The sequence below is a fragment of the Sorex araneus genome, chromosome 1 (genome assembly GCF_027595985.1).
Source record: "Sorex araneus isolate mSorAra2 chromosome 1, mSorAra2.pri, whole genome shotgun sequence".
NCBI lineage: Eukaryota > Metazoa > Chordata > Mammalia > Eulipotyphla > Soricidae > Sorex > Sorex araneus.
The window spans coordinates 146,441,850-146,464,285 of record NC_073302.1 but is presented as its reverse complement, the minus strand read 5'-3'; the positions used below and the strand labels follow the sequence as shown (position 1 = coordinate 146,464,285).

At 40.6% G+C, this 22,436-nt stretch overlaps 1 protein-coding gene across 6 annotated transcripts in view; it reads right to left on the bottom strand.

Moving 5' to 3' along the window:
• MAST4 (microtubule associated serine/threonine kinase family member 4) overlaps positions 1 to 22,436 on the bottom strand; it is a 668,112-nt gene that overhangs the window by 433,429 nt on the left and 212,247 nt on the right. For all 6 annotated transcript variants that reach the window (XM_055123954.1, XM_055123957.1, XM_055123955.1 and 3 more), the window contains exon 3: positions 13,208 to 13,332. In XM_055123954.1, coding sequence (XP_054979929.1) covers positions 13,208 to 13,332 — 125 coding nt within the window. The remainder of the gene's footprint in view (positions 1 to 13,207; positions 13,333 to 22,436) is intronic.

Below are 22,436 nucleotides of genomic sequence, written 5' to 3'. Positions count from 1 at the left end.
AGGGATACTCCCAAGAGATGCTCAGGAGCTCCAGGGGCTCCTACAGCAACACTCAGCACGTAGGATGCAAGTGCTGCTTGGGCCCTACCTACAGTAGTTATCCGGGTCACCCCACAGTACTCTGCCACCTCAAGACATGCACCTTAACACCAGCATTCTCTCCCCAGCCCAGAGGAAAATACAAGCTGCAGTGGTGAGTCATCTTGAATAGAGAGAAAGGTACCAAGGGAAAGAAGGAATAGAAGTTCAGACACCACAGAAGCAAACTTGTAGGAGCACCAAGACAAAGTGACTACCAGCCCTAGTGTCGGGTCAGAATTACAAAAGCCTGAGAAACGACAAGTTGCTCAGGGTATTATTAACCATCTTTGTTATCTTGATGTTTCAAAAATCTTACAAATTTTTGAATGACTTTGAAATGACTTAAAGAGCAAGACTATATGTTATGTCATCATGATCATGAAATCCCGTTGATCGTCAAGTGGCTCGAGCGGTCTCAGTAACCTCTACATTCGTCCTATCCCTGAGATTTTAGAAGCCTCTCTCTTCTCGGCTTTCCCAACGATGCCACATTGGAGGCTCTTTTCAGGGTCAGGGGAATGAGATCCAGATGGTTACTGGCTTTGGCATATAGATACACCATGGGAAGCTTGTGAGCCTGTCCCATGTGGGCAGGAAGCTCTCAGTAGCTTTCGAGTTTCTCCCAGAGGGAAAAGTAGGTTATAAGATATCGCTTCTGGGAACTTGCTTTTAAGTCTCTGGATGTTGGCTGTTGACAGGATTACACACACCTGGGTTCCTCTGCCCGTACCTTCATGCGTGAGGCTTGTCCGAATGTGTGGAGAGAGGCCTTGAGCATGGCTGTGGCTTGGTTCCGGTGGTCTTCGGCCAACGGGAGCTCTGCTCAGGGTGGGGAAGGAAACTGGAGCCCATCCCCTCCGAGGGACCCGGGGAAGACAACCAGGCGTTTGGGCAAGAGACTCTCTGTCCTAACTCATGTTATGTCATACATAAATATTAATATTATTTATCAAATTAATTGTGAGACTTGTTACAAATCTCACAATGGAGAAGTTACTGGTGTCTGCTCAAACAAATTGATGAACAACAGGATGACAATGATACAGTGATCAAATTAATAGTCAATTAACTGATAACAATAAGGGAGGGATACACTGATTCAGAATTTAACACTATTAGGTGAATCCTTTCTGTGTGAGTGAAAAGAAATAAGCAATGATTACCATTTATTATGAATGTTACTAAATCCAACAAGTGTATCTGGAAAAAATAAAGTAGGAAAAATTCTAAAGTATATTACAGTAGCTTTTCCAGATCCACAATATGTCCTAAAATGTCCTAAGACTATGAGTTAAAATTCTTGTTTGTAGCAAAAGAGAGAAAAACTATGTTCTAATAGCACATCTCTCTAATCACTAGTTACTACTGACTTCTTGATTCCTTCTGACCTGAAGAATCTTACTGATGCTAAGGAAACAAAGACACAGTGTTCCTATTTTACACAGGGGCAAAGGGACACCTGAAAGGACAGACTATGTCACTCCAGGAGTTGACCAGAGAAATCCCTGCCCACCAACAGACCAGTGATAATGACACCAGGCCCCCAGTCAAATCCTTGATGATCCATTAAACTATTCTGGTCTTCGAAAAAGCAGCACAGGAGCCTCATAAAACTTTCAAGACTTGGAGATAAAGTTTGTTGTAAAAAAAACCAGTATCTGAGTCCTAAGCACACACCAAGTACCAACCCTGGTACTAAAGATACAATGAGGATGGAGAGAGTGGAGGTTCCAGCATGTTCATTCCTGGGGTCATCTAATAAAGTATGGCCAACAGCCTGAATGAGCTCTGAACCAAGAACACAGCTGGCTAGCAGGTGATCAAGGAAAGCTGGGCTTTGGCACACAGAGATGTCAAGACAAGATATGCATGCATATATTGCACAGCTGCAATAAATTCACTTGGTTTTTTCTATGATGGCAAAAAATTATAAAAGAATAGAAACGCAAAGAATATTTATGGGCACCATCCACCTCACTGACTCTCAAATGACTTTGCCAACAAGACGTCCACACTTGGCTGGTCGGCTAGACACTGCCCACCCCCAGAGAGTCGCTCCAGTGGGCACACTGTCCTTCCCAGGAAGGACGGCATATAGACACGGTGGTGATTAGTTTTAAACTTTGCGAAATGTAAGGATGAGAAAACGGAGATTAAGTTTGAAGTGGTTGCTTCTGCACAGTATTGTATCTGTGGGAAGGGGACTGGGCGGGGGGGGGGGCAAGGGAGAGGGAGACTCCAGTCCCAAATAGGTAGCTCTTCGTTTATTTGTAAACCACGCTGCAGTACACCCCATGATTTTCCTGCTAATTAATGTCAGTTGCCCAAGCATGTTTAGAATCAGGATGTACATTTGAAGTTTCTCTTCACAGAGGCGGTAGCAGGATTAGAGTAAGGATTTCACTGTTCATTTTTAAGCTGATATTTGATTTGCAGACTTCTGTTAAACCAGCTACTCTGTGGATGGGCCCAGGTGAGCCAATAATGAGATTTATCTTCATGGATTAAGCCTGACCTATAATAATCTGCTCAGGGCTCCCTATTGCTATTTCAGCACTGAGTTATGAAAATTCATCCCTTCACTATAAACAGAATCTAGCTCAGAGGGTAATAACTAAGAGATGTATTACTCCTGGAATACAAGCACTCCTGAGACTCTGATTATAATGTCCACTGCTGAAGGCACTATTTCACAATTGAGATTACTACTTTCCACATGAAAAAAATTCTGAACTGTGGAATAATGCCTTCAGCTACGTACACTGTAATCACACTCAGCAGTTCTTGTATCCCAAGAGCCATGCAGGTTACCAACAGTTGGCATGGTAAGCTGATTTGGGGAATGGAAGGAAGATGTCAGAGAAGGGAAGCATGGATACACTGGCTTCCGATTGGCTTTATCCAGGGGTTTTAGAGGAAGAAGTCTCCACGTGTGCAACAGCCACCCAACTTCACTTAAAAGCAAAGATAAAAGAGTAATTATTTCTCACTGAATGTACCAGCAAAGTTTCTGCTTTTTAGAACACAATATCGACAGCTTACTAGTGTGGTGTGAGTTGTACTTGCTATACATAGAGAAGTGTAGACAGACATAGAAAAAAAATTAGAAAAACTATAGAGAACCACACTAATGTTCAGATCCTCTGCTACTGTAATTCTGCTCTAATAAGTTACCCTGAAAAATAACTAGAGGTGAACAAGAACTTGTTAAAAGCTTTCCCACTGCCATTATAGGCAGTAGGAAAAATGAGAAAGAACCTAAAGGGAGAAAGAGTTTAATAAATTATGATAAATCCACACAATGGAATATTATGCTGCCTTTAAATGGAGTCATAATAGCAAAAGAGAAGTGCTAATTCATAGCTGTATTCTACAACATTGGTTCAGCAATTTATCCAAGGGCATTCAAATTGTGCCTGCATCAATATTTAACAGATACTCTCTCAAAGTTAACTAATTAAACTTCAACTCAGTTTTTGTTTTTGAGCTATAAGGCTAATGAAGTATTGATATAATATTAAATGACTGCAAATAAAGTCTGTACCCTAAATAAATGCTGACATTATGTCGGTACATTCTGAATGAATTAAAAAGGAAAAATGCACTTTTGCATACGTTTAGTGAATTTTCCCTGACTCCTCATAATGGATTTTTTGCAAACGGAAAAGATGAATATTCATCAAGGCTCTTTGAATATATTGGAGTTTAAATAGTTTGGTTTTAATATTTATAGTACATCATGAAATATAATTTTTCCATTAAGAGAAATGAATACAATGTCAAAGGAGAGTCACTGAAGAAACATAAAATTATACCACTTAACCTAATATTCAAAGATGTAAAGCACTTCTACCCTCAAAAAAAGTTGTGCAGAAAAAGATCTCCCAGGTTATTATCTTTCATTGTGTTAGGTTGATGAATTTTCAGTAAAGAAGAGCAGAATAAACACCTGGTCTATTATCACTCAAGGTAAGGACAAAAAGGGTGGGCCACTATTCAACTAGCCTGATCTTCAAAAGGCAGAACAGGAACCTCATAAAACTACCAAAACTTGGACAATTTTTTTCCTCTAAGGTAATTTTGAGAGAAAAGTGATTATTTTCCACACTTCTAATAATACTTCCTCACCTAAGACTACCTGAAAATCCTCAAGAACACTTTTCCTACCAGTCTAGAAATAGAGACAAGTTCCTGCTGAACGACAGGAACGACACATTCTTTTCATCTTCACAATACTCTAATGCAGTAGGTACAACCATCAGTCCCATTTCACAGATGGAAAAACTGAGGTTCACACAGCTAACAGTGGTCAAATCTATATCTCAATTACATTCTTGGAACAATGATTGTTTAATTCCTGAATAGCTCCCGCAGTTCCTTTTTGCTGGTTAAAGAATTCATTTGTTTCTGGGGTGGGGTGGGAAAGGGAGTAGGCCACACACAGCAGTGCTCAAGGACTATTCCTAGTGACCCCCTAGTAGTGCTCACAAGACTATATGTGGTGCCAGGTTAGCAAAATTCAACACAAGCACCTGAACACCTGTATTATCTCCAGCCCAAAGAATGACTTCTTAATTAGACTAATCATAGTTAAAAACACCCCCTCGCAAAAAGATATCGGCTTGTTTTTGGCTACTAAAAATGTACAGAAAATATATGAATTCGCCCATGCACTCAACAAGGCTTCAGTGAGCACCTAGTATGTGCCCAAAGTAATTCTAAGTGCTGAAGAGAGAAAAAGTATACATAAGTCCACCCTCATGAGCTTTATGAGATGTACAGTGAGTGAGAGGGTGTGATGAAAGCACTATGATGCCAATGGAATGAGTGAGGGAAGAACACGGCAGGACACGTGCTCAGCCATTGGGGGAGGCAAATCGTATGGGGGACAGTTTCCAGCAGGATGGCCAAAGCAGGCCTCAGTACAACAGACTTTGATGGTGACATCTGCACACGGAGATGAGACACAAGATCTCATCAAACAGCACACACCGGAGACAAACACCAGGAAGAGTTTTCCTTGTGCCCCTATCATCTATCTATAACTCCAATGTACAAAAGATGATGGCCCTATGTAGCACTTCTAAACTTTAATCATGAAGGCTTACAGCCTTATTTTGCTACAGAAAAATAAGGTACCACCAGTCCTGTTTTTGCCTCCTATAATTCCCATCTTTCTTGCCAGAAAGCAGCATCTGTATAAATCCCCCTGATTTTGACGACTATGACTTCTTTGATAAACTACCCTAGTGTGTGGGGAGGGACAGAAAGATGGAGGGAGCAAATGGGGAAATGAGTTTTCCCCTCTTCAGATTAATGTATATGAAGTATCCATCTGACACTTCATCAGCACTCGCGGCTGGTGTCCCAGCAGGCGGACACTGGCTGAGCATGTATTCTGCCAGCTACCAGGCTCCTTAGGATGGATTGGCAACATGCCATTTATCTGAAATGCCCAATGTGTCTGGGAGAGGGAGCACGGCTACATTTAGCATTGCCAAAGAAAACTAGATACTTCAGGCTAGGTATTAATCTCCTCCTTGAGAAGGTAGTTAGCAATACCTTCCAGCTTGCCTATGGCATTTAGATCACTACAGGCCATGCATTTTCTGAAATTCATACTACCAAGCCACGGAGCCTTCATTTATATCTCATGAACATGTGAATACCCCTTTTTGGTGGAGGATCTATACATCTCTGTAACATATGTTGTTGAGTTGAATATGAAATTCTGTTAGAGTAAGTGCAATGGCTGTCATGTGGACACAAACCACTTTGATTCCTATTTTTCTAGCTTTTCTACACGTGAACACACAGATCAACTTACCCAGTGAATCAACAAGAAATTTAAACCGATGTGATTAAACAAATGCTTGGAAGATGACTGATGAGGTTTGAATGTGGACGCTCAATTTCCTCACCATTTTGTCAGTGTGAGGGGCTGGTGTGAAACTAAGTAGGATGTGGCCTATTACATGGACTTTGAAGACTAATCACAATTTTAAGCCACAAACTGAAGAGCAAAACTAAAGAGGTACCAGATAGATGGTCTTATTAGGCAACTCAGGATAGCAGAGGAAAACATATCATCTCTTTTGCCTTCCAACTAAGAAACCTGTCACTTGGCATGAGTATACATTCCATCAGCCTGATTTACTGGAAACCTCCTATATGAAAGGCATAGTACTGGAAGCAATTAAGAAGAAGAAGTCAAATTAGGCAGAAATTCTACCCTCAAAGAGCTTTTGGTCCAACAGAGGAATATTAAGGCATATCATACACACATGCATGCGTGCACACACACACACACACACACACACACACACACACAAAGATGCATTGTAATGAGTGCCAAAGTAAGAAGGAAGATCTTTTGACTCTAAAATAAGGGACCACAGGAGTTAAGGATACTTTCCAGGAAAGAGGATCTGAGAAAAGTATGTCCTACTGCTGCTTTCAGAAACAAAAAAAAATGTTTTTCAGACATCTTTTTAAAATAAAAAGAGAAATTCACATTTCCACCTTTTCAGCATCATTCTCTATCAAATTTGTTGGACTCAGCAGAGACCCGAGGCCACATCAAAACATAGTCAAATCATAAAACCGATGAACTGGAGGTCTCTTTAGCTGTGTGGTTTTGCAAAGGAAACCAAAAAGTACAGAAGTCATATTATTTTATACCACTGACATAAGTGGAATCCATAGAAATCTCAGCTGAACTGGCAGAGCAATGAGAAAATCAACAGAATGCCCTGTATGGAGGCCTTCCTCCAGTTGCTACTGCTCTGTTTTTAAAATTGTAGCCACTCTCGTCTGCTGATGCTCAGAGGATGCTTTGTGATACTGGGGCCAGGGGTGCAGTCAGGTAATTCTGGGAATGAACTCCTAGTCTCACACATGTAAAGCATGCACTCTAGCACATCAGCTACATCCCCAGACTCAGCTGCTACCATACGAATCTTTTTTTTTTCTATACTTCCCTTTGTTTATTTCTTTTGGGGTTGTTTTTGATAACAACAATCTTTATTACTATTTTTTTTAAGTCACCATGAAATACAGAGTTACAAAGCTGATCATGGCTGGGTTTCAGTCATACAGTGTTCCAATACCCATCCCTCCACCACTCAGCTGCTCCCATTCTTAATACAGTAAGAGGCTGAGGACCAAAGAATTGGTCAGTCTGAAAAAAAAATTTTTTTAGAACAAGTTTTCTTAATGTTTTCCATTCAGAATCCCTTTTCGAACAAGAAATGCAATACCAACAAGCACCACCAAAAAAATTCCTTGGATTCCTTAAGGGTCTGAGTTTTTAATTAACTTTTGGTTGCTGCCCATTCAGTAGCCTTTTATTGTTGCCAAATTTTTTGCAGCCCCCACATTCAGTTCTACAGTTTAAGAAGCTATGCTTCAGATTCCAAGGAGGATGCTATGAAACCCTTTTGCATTTGTCTTTTGGGATGCTTTTGTGTTCTTGGCATTAGAAGTAGAATTACTGAAGGGAACTGTTATGTTAAATTTTAAACCTTCACTGTCCAGAAGCCCTACAGAATGAAACGCCAGAGGCCAGACAGCCCTATGGCCTCCTCCGTAGGACAGTAAAGACTAGGCACAGACATCACCCCAGATACAAAGTGAACTGACTCTTCTCAGCTTCTTGCCGAAGATGAGAAACAGAAAAATCATGTCTGCTCTTCATGCTGCCTAATTTAAGTAACAAAACTTTCAGAAATTGCATAGTGAATTCATTCCTCTCCACAGTGACGATGGACTGGAGCGATAGCACAGCAGATAGGGTGTTTGCCTTCATGTGGCCAACCTGGGTTCGATTCCTCCATCCCTCTCAGAGAGCCCGGCAAGCTACCAAGAGTATCTGCCTGCACGGCAGAGCCTAGTAAGCTACCCATGGCATATCAGATATGCCAAAAACACTAACACCAAGTCTCACAATGGAGACATTACTAGTGCCCACTCGAGCAAATCGATGAATAATGGAACAACGGTGCTATGGTGTATAGTGCCACTGTCCAGAAGCAAACGATTAGTCACATTCTGGCTTCTATATTCACTCTTGCCTACAACACAACACTAATAGAAGTACTAATTCTGCTAACTCTTAGGACTTGTTATGTACCATAACTATTTCAAGTTGCCTCTATAACAGTATCTCAGCATTTTTTTTCTACTTTTGCTCCAAAATCAAAGAGCATAAGCATTAAAATTTGCAGCAAAAGTAAGATAAAAATTTAAGGGTCTCTGAGATGAGAATCATCTGACTGATTTTATGGCAGACTATCCTTATGTCCTTGTGTTTTTAAGCATTAGTTTTCATTTTTTTCTTTTCCTTTTTTTTTTTTTTAAATTTTGGCAGTGGGTGGAGGGCGCAATGCTCAGAGGCCATTCTTGGCTCTGTGCTTATAAGGTAAGCCCTGGCAGTGCTCAGAGGGCCAGATGTGATACCAGAATGTGAACCAGCCTCAAGGCTGCTGCAATCACATACAAAATAAGAGCCTTCCCTCCTATATTATCACTCTGGCACAGTTCTTTATTTCTTTTTTTTTAAAAAAATGCTGCATTTAATTTTTTGCCTCAGACAAAAAATTTACTAATATTCACATTTCAGAAAAATCTTTGGAATAATACTAAGTAGCATAATCATGCTAGAAGTTGACATTCTAAGATATGGGGATATACAAATGATAGGCTAAATGTTAGTAAACTTACCACTGCCCAAATGAGTAATGGCATTGAAGGCCTAAGGAGTTTTTATATTTGTGTACCATTCCCAAAAAAGTCTAGGTTAATCAACCCTCATTATATCAGTGAATATATCAGTTTTCATAACTGGGTATTAGGAATAAGACATTTGTGGCAGTGCCATTTTCTGAGAATGCTTTATTAGGAGTACACTGAAATATGAAGAATACTACTGCACTATTCCCAAAAGCATTTCCTTTTTTTTTCTTTTTTGCTTTTTGGGTCACACCCAGCGATGCACAGGGGTTACTCCTGGCTCTGCACTCAGGAATTACCCCTCACAGTGCTCAGGAGACCATATGGGATGCTGGGAATCGAACCCAGGTCGGCCAAGTGCAAGGCAAATGCCAAACCCGTTGTGCTATCACTCCAGCCCAGCCAGCCCAGCATTTCCTTTTTTTTTTTTTTTTTTTGGTAATTTTATCAAATCACCATGAGATAGTTACAGGCTTTCCTGTTTGGGTTACAATCTCACAATGATCAAACACCCATCTCTCCACCAGTGCACATTCCCCACCATCAATATCCCCGGTATACTCCCCTTTTCCCACCCTCCCCCTGCCTCCATGGCAGATAGTATTCCCCATACTCTCTCTCTACTTTTGGGCATTATGGCTTGCAACACAGACACTGAGAGGTCATCATGTTTGGTCCATTATCTACTTTCGGCATGCATCTCTCATCCCAACTGGTTCCTCCAGCCATCATTTTCTTAGTGATCCCTTCTCTAATCCATCTGCCTTCTCTCCTCTGCCATGAAGCTGGCTTCCAGCTATGGGGCAATCCTCCTGGCCCTGTCTCTACTGTCCTTGGGTATGCACTTCCATTTTTTAAAGACACAAATTGCCTCTTACTTTAATTAGCACAGTATCACTGTCGTCCCATTGTTCATTGATTTGCTCAAGCAGCCACCAGTAACATCTCCATTGTGAGACTTGTTGTTACTGCTTTTGGCATATCGAATATGCCATGGGTAGCTTGCCAGGCTCTGTCGTGTGGGCGGGATACTCTCGGTAGCTTGCCAGCCTCTCCAAGAGGGACAGAGGAATCAAACCGGGGTCGGCCATGTGCAAGGCAAACACCCTACCCACTGTGCTATCGCTCCAGTCCTTACTTTAATTACTACTTATAATTAAGTCATTAATTCCTCCTAAAAGATGTTTAAAGAAAAATTAGATACTTAAGAGCACAATAAACTTTTAACAAAATTTCCCCAAAAGAAATCACTTTGAACTTGGGTATAAGATAGAGGGAATTCTAGCTACCACTGCTATACCCATGCCCTTAAAAGTAAGTGCTAAAGTAGAACAGACAGTTCCTCAAAGAAGACATGGAGAAAGCTAACGGGCATAAAAAATTATTTAACATCCCTGATTATCATGGGATTGTTTATGATGGAAAATCATGAACAATGATGAGATATTACCTCACGCCAGTGAGAATGGTCTCTCAAAAAATCCCTGAAACAACCAGTGCAGGTGGGGATGCAGTGAAAAAGGAACTGTCATCCACTGTTGGTGGGAATGTTGTCTGACTTAGCGTCTATGGAAAAGTAGTATGGAGACTTTGCAAAAAATATATATACAAATATATATATATATTTTCCTGACCTGAAAGAACCCCCAATATGCCATAGGGCTACACTAGCATGTGACAGGGATGCATGGAGATGTTACTGGTGCCAGCTTAAGTAAATCGATGAACAATGGGATTACAGTGATACAGTGATATATATATGTTATATATATATTATATAGTTCCATATGAGTCATTAATTCCACTCCCAATCCCAAGAACACAAAAGCGATAGCCCAAAAGACAAATGCAAATCTACATTTACTAGAGTACTATTTAAAATAACCAGGATTTAGAAACAAGCCAACTGTCCAACAATAGATGAGGGGATCGAAACTGTTGCACACGATGGGATATTACTCAGCTATGAGAAAAGATGACAAACTACAATTCACTTCAACTTGAATGGAACTAAAGTGGGTCACGCTAAGTGGAGTGAGTCAGAAGGAAAATAAATACTGGATGATATCATAGGTGAAGTACAAAGAAACAAAGTAAAGCGATTAGACATGCTCCATGGAAACAAGGGAAAGGAGGATGGAGAAAGGATGTAGAGATAGAAAAGGGAAACTGATACTCTGTTTGTGGGTATGGTTCAATAGCATTATAAGTATAAAACAGTAACATTAACATTCTTGTACACTATGATACTTTAAGAATTCATATGAAAATGAACCACATGTTTGCAATAAATAAAACAAATCTAAAAATAAGACCTATGCCTCTTTTTGGGCAACCCAAGGTCCAACTCATATTGATACTCAGTCAACTGGGTCTGGGGATTCAATGCAGACCCTGGGGTGCCAGGGGCCAACCAGAGCCACTGCAGTAGTGCTTAGGGGCCTCCAAAACTTCCCTAACAAGTGCTCAGAAGTGGCATGAGAAACCATGCAGTGCTGGTTTTAAACTCAGGTCTCAACATTTGAAAAAATTTTCTTGTATATTTCCTTGAAAAGAACAGAAAAAATGTTGAGTATAAGGATCGATCAGTCAATTACAAAATCATAAATACCCATAGAACAACATTTTAAAGGCCAATTATTTAATATATTCAGAATCCTTACTCTAAAAGTAGAATGAAGGAATTCCAAAGCCAAATTCCAGAGAATGTTTACTATCTCTTTTCATCTTGCAGTGACAACATAATAAACTATGAGAAATGAAGTGACTTGTTCAAGCTTATACAACTACCTAAAGGCAAAAGCAGAACATAGGCTAGACAAGAATCAAATCTTCACATATTATATGATTCCCAAATACCCAGTGCAATTGATCAGTAATATTCTAAGGTGGGGAATGGACTTGAGAACAAACTTTCATACATTATTTGCATCCCCAGTCTAATAAAAACATTAAAAATAAATTATTCTATCTGGTTCCACTCTAATACCAATGAAAAAGTAATTGTACAGACATCGAGGCTGTGCCACAGATTAGATCAGGACTAGGCCAAAAAAATAGCTGTTAACAAGCACCATGGTTAAAAGAAAGCTCTCAAAGGAAGCAAGGGGAATGCAAGAGTCTGTGCTGCTAGCAAATATACAAATACTTAACCCATGTGCCAATTAGGAAATATAGAAAGAGTGATCGCTTTGGACTAATGACCATTCAATTCGTTTAGAAAAGAAAGGGTCAGGGTAAGAATCACCACTGGATATGAAATCTAGAGAGAAATTTTGATAAAGAGAAGGATGCTTGCAAAATCTAAAAGTATCCTAGCACAGACTGCTTATTGACTGCAGGAGAAAAACCGGTCCAAAATAGAGAGGAGAAAGCAGGCAATACCTTGTCTGGGTATTGGTAAAAAATAATTACCATCCCAGTGAAGGGCAGATGGACATCAACGGCCTATGAAGCCATGCCCTGAGAGGACAAGGCTATCTCCAATATCAGACTCTAGCCTGGAATACAAAATCCACAGGCACCCCAGAGGAACCAAACATCAGGCACATGTAACATGAGAAGTTTTCTAGCAAAGACATGGTAGCATAGCTTTCAGATTTCTCAATGTCACAAAAGCTAAAGAAATATTCCAGATGAAACTAAAGATATATGATAAAATGCAAGATGGCAGACAAAGGTGTATACCAGCCATAAATAAACTGAAGTCAGTAACCACGTTATAAAAAGGCTGTGATATATACGTTTTACTCTCAAATAGTTAAAAAAAATTACATATGGATGTACATATATTCACATCTACATACATAAACACACATAAAAATCAAAGCAAACTGTGGAAAAGGTTAGCATGGAATTTGGGTAAAGGATAAATTGACGTCCTATGTACATTTCTTATTCCAACTAAATTTGAAATCAATTTCAAATAAAGTTTAAAAGAAACTATAAAAGCTTAGAGCCACTTTCATTTTCTTCGGATAAAGGGTGAGGACAAAATGAAGCTGACAGAAATACCTCAAATTAGACGGGAAATGGGGTGTTCCTGGGAAAACTTTCTCATTCACTTTCTAAATCTGCTTTTATCTTGGGGGCAGGGGTGGGAGGTGGTGGGGGTGGGGCACACCCAGCGATGTTAAGGGCTTACTCCTGACTCAGCTCAGGGATCGCCCCTGGTGGGCTCCAGGGACCATGGGGGTGCCGGGGATTGAACCCTGCTTAGCAGCTGAGTGCAAGGCAAGTGACCTTTCTACTTCCCCTAGCTCCCCAAAGGTGTTCTTAAAGGTAAACTTAAGTAATTTTAGATCTAATCAAATTCAATAAACGCTAAATAGTCCCTAGGGAGGTGGCAAGTCCGTGCAAAGTCCATCCCCTGCAGAGAGCGCTAAGTGGAACTCACCAGACTGGCTGTGAGAGAGGGCGCTGACTGGCCCAGCGCCTGGCTGCGCATGCGCACAAGATTGGACGTCTCCACTGATGCTGACCAGGCCTGCCCAGCCACCGGGTTTGGAAGAAGGTACCGCCCTGTTGGGATGAAAATAGGACCCAGTTAGTGGCAGGAAGAACAGCAATAATTCCGTCGAAAGGGTAGGTTCTTTCTTGGTCACCTTTCTTGTTTACTATTTCTGCAATATTCTGCAATTCCATTTATTAAGAGTAACCAGAGAAATAGTATTAATTAGGTCAGCCCATCCAGTTACAATCCTGATGCTGATTTCTCATATAAACTAAAATAAACTCTCCACCTCCAGCATCCAGCCTTCAGCCTGGACAGTGTTGAGAATCCTGTTAATGTCTGCCTATTTGCTAAGACTGTGCTGAGAAAAAATATAAATAAATCACTGTCAGTATCAGAGAAATTAAAATGTACAATGACAGCAAACAAGAATTTCCAGTATCCAATAGTGAAAAGTGATCCACACATCAACTCCTAAAGCTTGTGAAAACATAACTCACTTTTAAAGGGAAGAGTGTGGGGATGTAAGAACTGGGATCACTGTCATCCCATTCATTGCTCATTGATTTGTTCGAGCGGGCACCAGTAACATCTCTATTGTGAGACTTGTTGTTACTGTTTTTGGCATATCGAATACCCCACAGATAGCTTACCAGGTTCTGCTGTGTGAGCGGGGTACTTTCAGTAACTTGCCGGGCTCTCCGAGAGGGACAGGGGAATTGAACCCGGGTCGGCCACCTCCAAGGCAACCACCCTACCTGCTGTGCTAATGCTCCAGTCCAGGAACTGGGATAAAATATAATAATAAGAAGAAGAAGAAGAAGAAGAAAGGAAGAATTTATTTTATTTTTAAATTTTGTCACTATGATTTACAATACCATTGATGGCAGGGTGTCATGCACACAATGTTCCAACTCCACATCCTCCACCAGAGTGGCACTTCCCCTCACTGCTGTCTTAGTGTCCTACTACCACCACCACCACCACCACCACCACTTTGTCCATCATAAAAAGCTCAGTTCTATGAACCAGTTTTCATGTTTTGTTGCCTTTGGCCATTTTTGGCCATTTTTCACTTCCTTACTTTGTTTTTATATCTGATATATGATTTTAACTTTCTCATATACCAAGTGGTATTCATATGTATATGTATTTTATATATTTTAGTATATATTTATATGCTGGAGCGATAGCACAGCAGGTAGGGGTTTGCCTTGCATGCGGTCGACCCGGGTTCGACTCCTCTGCCCCTCTTGGAGAGCCCGGCAAGCTACCAAGAGTATCTTGCGCGCCTAGTATCTTGCAGAGCCTGGCAAGCCTGGCATATTCAATATGCCAAAAACAGTAACAACAAGTCTCACAGTGGAGATGGTACTGGTGCCCACTTGAACAAATCAATGAGCAACGGGATGACAGTGACAGTGATATATATAAAATGTGAGCACGTGCACGCACACGCGCGCGCGCGCACACACACACACACACACACACACACACACACACACCCCATAGGTCCTTCATCCAGTCATCATCTATTTTTGACACTGTAGGTGTTTCTAGATTTTAACCTTGTGAAAAGTGCTGCAATGAAAATAGGAGTAAATGTCTATTCTAAATAGAGTTTTTGACCCTTGAAGTAGATGCTAAAAAGTAAAATTGAAGCTCACTTATTAATTTGGAGATCTGTCCATATTATTTTCCCCAAAAGATTGAACCAGTCAACACTCCCATCAGCACTGGGTGAGATTTTGTTCCTTTTATTTCCCACATCCACACCAACACTGGATGTGTGCCAGTCTAAGTGGTGTGAAGTGATATCACTTTGTCATTTTGATTAGCACTTCTCTGATAATAAGTGATATTCAACATTTTTCCATATATTTATCTATATGTCTTCTCTGAGGAAGGTTCTGAGAAGGCTTTAGCTCATCTCTTCTCCCCATTTTTTGATAGGGTTGGTGGTTTTTCTTGTAAAGTTTAACACATGCTTTACATTAACCCTCAGTCACATGAGTAGTGGGCAAACATTCTTTCCTAGTCTGTGGGGGAATTTTTAATTCTAGTCATCATTTCTTTTGTGGTGCAGAAGTTTCTTAAATTGACATAGTTCCAGTTTATCTTTGCTTCCATTTGGTTGGCCACGGAGAATTCTTTCAAGGTGAAATGGGACTGGTAACTCTTTCTCCTCTCTTCCTCAAGTTCAGGTGGTCATCCAACCATATCCAGAGGGTATATAACAATAGCCATTTGCATATATCAGGACATCAGTGTCAGTCCAGGTTCACTGTGTAATTTACATCCACCTTGAAATACATACACACATACACACACATACAGGCCTTTAAAAGTCAAACAAGCTGTATAAATGCACAAATGCACAATTCATTACTTTCTTAGTACTTGGAATAGAGCCTAGTCACTAGACAGCAGTTATAAAATTATAAGCAGTAAGACATTTTTTGAGATTTCAGGAAATTAAGATTGATATTTACATAGTAATGAAACACTAAAACCATATTTCATTTCCATCTGTTTTGCCCAATACTGGAATAATGACTGGACATAGTAGCTAGTCAATAAATTCTTACTGAATGATTAAGAATTATTAAAAGAATAATTAAACTCCTTTCCCAAAATTCCCATAGGGACAATGAAAAGACAGCAGCAACCTTTGAACTCTCATTCAAGGTCCATGTGTATGAGACCCTGACCACACATGCTATACTCTTTCATGATCATGGAGAGGCAAAGCTACTCAGTTCCTGGGAAAGGAGCCTCTCTTCCTCACCTCCGGTATGCACTTCACAAGGATGCGCCACTGGTTAATAACTACTGCAGTAAACTAATTTACAAAGTAGAGGAACTAGGGGCAGCTGCCACCAGCTTTCCATGCTGAGAGGTGTAGTGATTTGATTCAGGAGTTTTAATAAATTTATTTTGAGGAATCAATGAGAGGGATTGGAGCCAAGCCTGGATTATTCCTGTTTCTGGGATTATTTTGGTTCTATGCTCAGGATCTCTGCTGACAGTACTTGTGAGATCACATGCAAGGCCAAGGCCCAAACCAAGGTTGCCTGTGTGCAAAGCAAGCACCTTCACCCCTGTACTACTTCTCCACCCACCCACATAAAGTTATACGTTAACTGCAAAGAAAAGAAAGACTTATTTTGCCAAAATTTCTCTTTGACTATACACTGAGAAAACGAATCCCAACAAAACTAGATCTATTTTTAAGATCTCGATAGGCAGCTGAACCAAACTGGGAAGGAATCTAGACAACCTCTCAGCCTTGGTTTTTCATCTCTAACATATTGATATATTAATTATGTGAAATTGTGGAGGAGATTAGAGGATTTCTAAATGAAACACTTTGTAAAATTTAGCACTGCACTGTAGCACTGCCGTCCATTGTTTATGGATTTGCTTGAGCAGGTACCAGTGATGTCTCCATTGTGAGACTTGTTACTGTTTTTAGCATATCGAATACACCAAGGGTAGCTTGTCAGGCTCTCCCATGCAGGTGGGATCCAGTAAAACTTACCATAACAATAATAAAAACAAGATTTATCTGATTTTTTTCACTCTTAAGACACACACACACACACACACACACACACACACACCATTAAAATCACCTATAACCACAACAGGAAAACCACTATCAGCATTTCAGTGTTTTTCTGCCAAACTTTCTTTCCATAAAATTTTCTCACAAAATTGAAATTACACTGATTTTTGTCATCGTCTTCTCTACAAAAGATTAAGATTTTACAAAAAGATTAAGATTGTTAACAAGCAAATAAAGAATATATGAATTAACTAAAGTGTACACCCTACACTGAAAATTCTAATATAATTCCCCTCTGTGGCTCTAGCTACCATCTCAAAAACATCCAAATATGCTCTGTGCAGGGTATGTTACATTTACAGTTAGAATTGGAGCGATAGCACAGCAGGTAGGGCATTCACCTTGCATGAGGCCGACCTGGATTCAATTCCTCCACCCCTCTCAGAGAGCCTGGTAAGCTATGAAGAGTGTCTCGCCCGCATGGCAGAGCCTGGCAAGCTACCCGTGGTGTATTTGATATGCCAATAAGAGTAACAACAAGTCTCACAATGGAGACGTTACAGGTGCCCGCTCCAGCAAATCGATGAGCAATAGGATGACAGTGACAATGAAAGTCTATACTTGTATGTATGCTTTTTAAATTGTGTTTGCTGATGCTTTTGTTTCTGGTTTTTCTGAATGCTTACTCCTGGCTCTGTGCTCAGACATCACTCCTGGAAATGGTCAAGGAACCACACAGGGTGCCAGAGATCAAAACAGAACTGGCTATATGCAAGGCAAGTGTCTGTCTCTTTAGGACCCTTGCTTTAATTAAAACATGAATATAAAGCTAGACCAAGAAGAGTTTGGGAAAATTTGCCTTTCCTTAGACTCAAAAGGTAGATTCCTGGAAAAACAGAAAAACTATATGCTGTATTTAAGAGGCTAATATTGATACTATATAAATAAATGAATTACTTAACATTGAAAGAACTATTTCCTATAACTTGTTTAAAATTTATAAATATCTTATAATTAAAATTCATAGATTTGTTTTTAATCCCTCCTGTGCTTTTACCTTTGTTTTATGCCTTTTACCTTATGTTTTATGTATTGTTTGTCCATGTTTCTAAGAGAAGCCTTACATGGAGGGGAGAGAGAGGCAACATGATGCTGAGGTTTATATAGAACTCTGGTGTCCTTGCTCTTCTGCCCCAGATATTTCTTAGTAAAGAAAACTCAAGGTGGATTTAAAAAATCACATAATGAATTTAATGTAATCACATAAAAATAATGTGTCCTCTAGGATGACCCATCAGTCTGTTTTTCCTTTAGTAAAAAGTAATAGACTGCCCCTACGTGCTCCTGAAATGAAAATTGCTATTAATTTCTGTTTCCTGATAACTAGCACTTAGTAAGTACTCAATACTCAGTAAATGATTGTTGATAGAATATCACTGACTATATAGTATTTGATCAATAAGTTATCAAGTCTTGATAGGAAGAATACAACTGGACTGAATATTCTCTTAAAATTCATTAGGTATTCGGGCCAGAGAGAGAGTGCATCAAACATAGTACTTATTTCACATACAGCTGACCCAGGTTCAATCCCTGGCACCATGTATAGTCCCTCAAGTCCTGCCAGGAGTGAACCCTGAGTTCAGAGCCAGGAGTAAACCCTAAGAACTGCTGGTTGTTACACACACACACACAAATTTTTTTTTCATTAAGTATAGCTTAGTAGCTAAAATAGCTACACTGAGGTTCCAGTATATACAAGGGACTGCAATTTTCCACTATCCTATGGGACACTAGGTAATATTATCTCCATTCTGAGTCTGGAGAAGTTACATACTTAAACTAATAGGTGAATAAAACCAGAATTCTGACTGTGACGCTGAAATTCTCTCAGGAAAGCAGTCATCATATGTAAGTAGGTAAAAATGACATGTTATAAGATAATTCTATATTTAAAAGAAAATAATATACTACATATAAAGAAATAAAATCATCTGAGAAGATGGGAAATGGCAAAAAGATAGGATTAAATGAGATAACACACTTAAGGTACTCAACCTGGGACATAAAAATCAGTCAATATACTATCGCCATCCATATTACTATAAAAGCTCTTTAACTCCATGGATACATGCTTCACTGTCCCCATAGCAACAAAATAAAACATGGTAATGGGTTCTTAGGTCAAATCATAAAAGAAAGAAAGAAAAATATTGAATAAGATTAGCATAAAGAATAGCATTCCATTGTGGCAAGGATAAACAGCAAAATCAGAACTGGCTTGTAGGGAAAATGTAAATGGGTCTAAAGAAAGGCTATAATATTTTATTTTTTAAAAAATTATCTGGAAATAATAGGATCTGGATGGGAACTTGAAAGAAATATATTTTAACTTGTGCTTCTAATAAGAGCAATATTACATATTTTAAATGTATTTGAAGAATGTGGCAAATATCAACCTTTGATAAGAATGGCTGGCAGGTTATGAAGTTGTAGTCAATCATTCCCTATTATTATCTATACATGACTTTATAGATACAGATATATATGTATAGTTTTGTTTTTGAGTTCTATACAAATATATATATATATGTGTGTGTATATATATATATGTGTGTGTGTGTGTGTGTGTGTGTGTGTGTGTGTGTGTGTGCTTCATTATCTAACACAGTGACCCAGCCAGGAGTGCACACTCCTTACACCTCTCAAAACAGGAGCTCCTAAGGTTCTATAAAAGAGGGAGCATCCTGATTAAGCTGCTTAACAGCCATGACCCAAGAGATACACAAACAAATCTCAGAACTCAGCAGCTTTTGGCAGAAATGCGTCCAGACTTTGCATTAGGTTACCGGCGCCCAGCCACCCCAGGTGGGAAAAGGTGTCGTCCCTTCGCCTAGTCCCTCTGGCAGCTTGGTGGCCACAGTCTTCCACAGGCCATTGGGCAGTCAGGTATGGGCCAGCAGTGACAAGACACGCGGGGCCTCCTGGGATGGGGTGGAGCCAACCTTTGTCCTCCCCCGCCCCAATGAGACCCCCGAGTTACCACCCACAAAGGGTCCCTCCAGCTACTGATTAAGCTGCTTAATGGCCATGATCCCAGAGACACACAAACGAATCTCAGAACCCAGCGGCTTTTGGCAGAAATCCCTCCAGATTTAATTATTAAAATTTCAGAATTCCAAAATTGCACAGCCACTATTGTGGCAACGTGACATCATATGTTATTCATAATCACTGTCACTGTCATCCCATTGCTCATTGATTTGTTCGAACAGGTACCAGTAACGTCTCTCATTAAGAGACTTATTTTTACTGTTTTTGGCATATCCAATATGCACGGGTAGCTTGCCAGGCTCTGCCGTGAGGGCTCCATACTCTCAGTAGCTTGCCGGGCTCTCTGAGAGGGACGGAGGAATCAAACATGGGTTGGCGTTATTCATAATCAGCAATAGAAAATAAGTTGTCTATTGTCTAATGTTTCCTTTTAGGCAGGTCTGAGTGTTGGGGGAAAATCCCAAATAATAATGGTGGGTCTGGTGTCTAAATGTTGAATGTAATCAAAGTAGAGAGAAGAGTACTGTGGACATTATCTGCCACACAGATAGGAAGAAAGTGTGGGATGGGGGGTATACTGGGGTTTTCGGTGGTGAAAAATGTGCACTGGTGAAGGGGCGGGTGTTTCATCATTGTATGACTGAGACTTAAACCTGAAAGCGGGGCTGGAGTGATAGCACAGCAGGTAGGGTGTTTGCCTTGCATGCGGCCAACCCGGTTCAATTCCCAGCATCCCATATGGTCCCCTGAGCACCGCCAGGGGTAATTCCTGAGTGCAGAGCCAAGAGTAACCCCTGTGCATCGCCAGTTGTGACCCAAAAGGAAAAAAAAAAACTGAAAGCTTTGTAACTGCTCTCACGGTGATTTAATAAATAAATTTACTTTTTAAAAAGAGGGGATGTCTCGGTTAAAGTGGGTACTTTTCTGTGGGGTTTGTGGGATGAGGGGAGCAAGAAGCCAGCAGAGGGCCTGAAAAGAGAAAGGGCACAAGACTGAAGGTCAAGGGCACTCATCATAGCCCAATGGACAGAGGGAGGCCGAGCAGAAGCAGGTGAGGTTCCAGTTTGCCCTCAGTGCAGAATCACAGGCTCTGATCTTGCTCAACAGTGTGGCAGGTCTCAAGAGGGCATCGGCCGATGGAATCAGAGTCACTTTCTTCTTTCCAGCCACTCCACATCACACGAGTGGGGGTGTTAGACTGTCACTTCATTTTAAGCAGAGGGCATGTTAGCAGGACACATGTGCCATCTCAGCAGACATGCAGTGTAGGCTTTTCCCCTCAGAAAGGCCCATGCTTTCTCTTGAACAGAGATTTCTCCCTGTATTTTTTAATTTCTTTCAAAAAACACTTTAGTTTCACTTTAAAAATAAAATCACTGAAAGCTTCTAACTATCTCACAGTGATTCAATAAAATTACAACAAAAAAAAAATCACTGAGTCTAGCACTAACACATACCTTTTGATTATTGCTATCTCTTAGGTGAGTCCAAGCCGGGAAACAAGGCCCAAGGTGCAGGTGAAAGATAAGAAGTCTGGACACCCCTCAGCAGAAGGAAGGATGATACCCAGTGAGCCAGCCTCACCACCCATGTGCCCAGACATTCTGACAATATCCCCATGCTGCTGTGTGCATCCAGGCCTAAACGTTAACACTACCGTAAACGTGGTTACCTAGCTATAACATTTAATTAAATTAAAAATGAAGTGTAAGTAGTGGAATACTACTCACACCCCAGGAAAGATGAAGTCATGCAATTTGCTGATACATGGATGGATCTGGAGAGTATCAGGCTGAGTGAAATGAGTCAAAGGAAGAAGGGCAGACACAGCATGATCACACTCATATGCAGGATGTACAGAAATATAGTAAGGGAATAACTAATGCCCAGAGGCAACAGAAGGAAGGAGCAGAAGAACTGGTCCTTAATAATAAGCTTGCTATGGGGAGTGGGGGAGGACAGGTCAGGGAAAGGACCACTACATCAAGGATAGAGGGAAGTGGTCACTCCTGACCAGGACAAGGTGCTGAAGAGGAAGCAAAGTGATATGCATGATACCATCTCAGCAAATAGTATTGTAAACCACAATGCTTTAAAGGGAACAAAAAATAAATAAAAGAGGGGGTGGATAAAGATCAAGAAAAGTGTCTGCCACAGAGGCAGGCTGGGGGGGCAAGAGGAAAAGTGGGGACACTGTGAAGGAAGTAGACAGTTAAGGTTCAAGCTGAATCAGTAGTAATTTCCATCAGTGGGGGTCGAGGGAGGGCGTCCAGCATGCACTGAACTCATGTTCAGGGTGTCTGGAAAGGAGAATGAAGGGGGACGAGGTGGTGAGGGTATATCGGGTTGTGGAGGGGAGAAACAGGCTGTCACTGTGAATGTGCTCCTGCTGCAGTGTCCACTAACTGATGAAGATCAAAGTTAAACTTCGATCTTCTTACAGACACCAGGAGACAGAGCTTTTGTCTTCTGTCCTCAAGGTCAAAACAAAGAGTAGACTGGGAGTGGGGAGAGGGAGGCAGTGTTGAGTTTTCTCAAGCAGGCACTTCA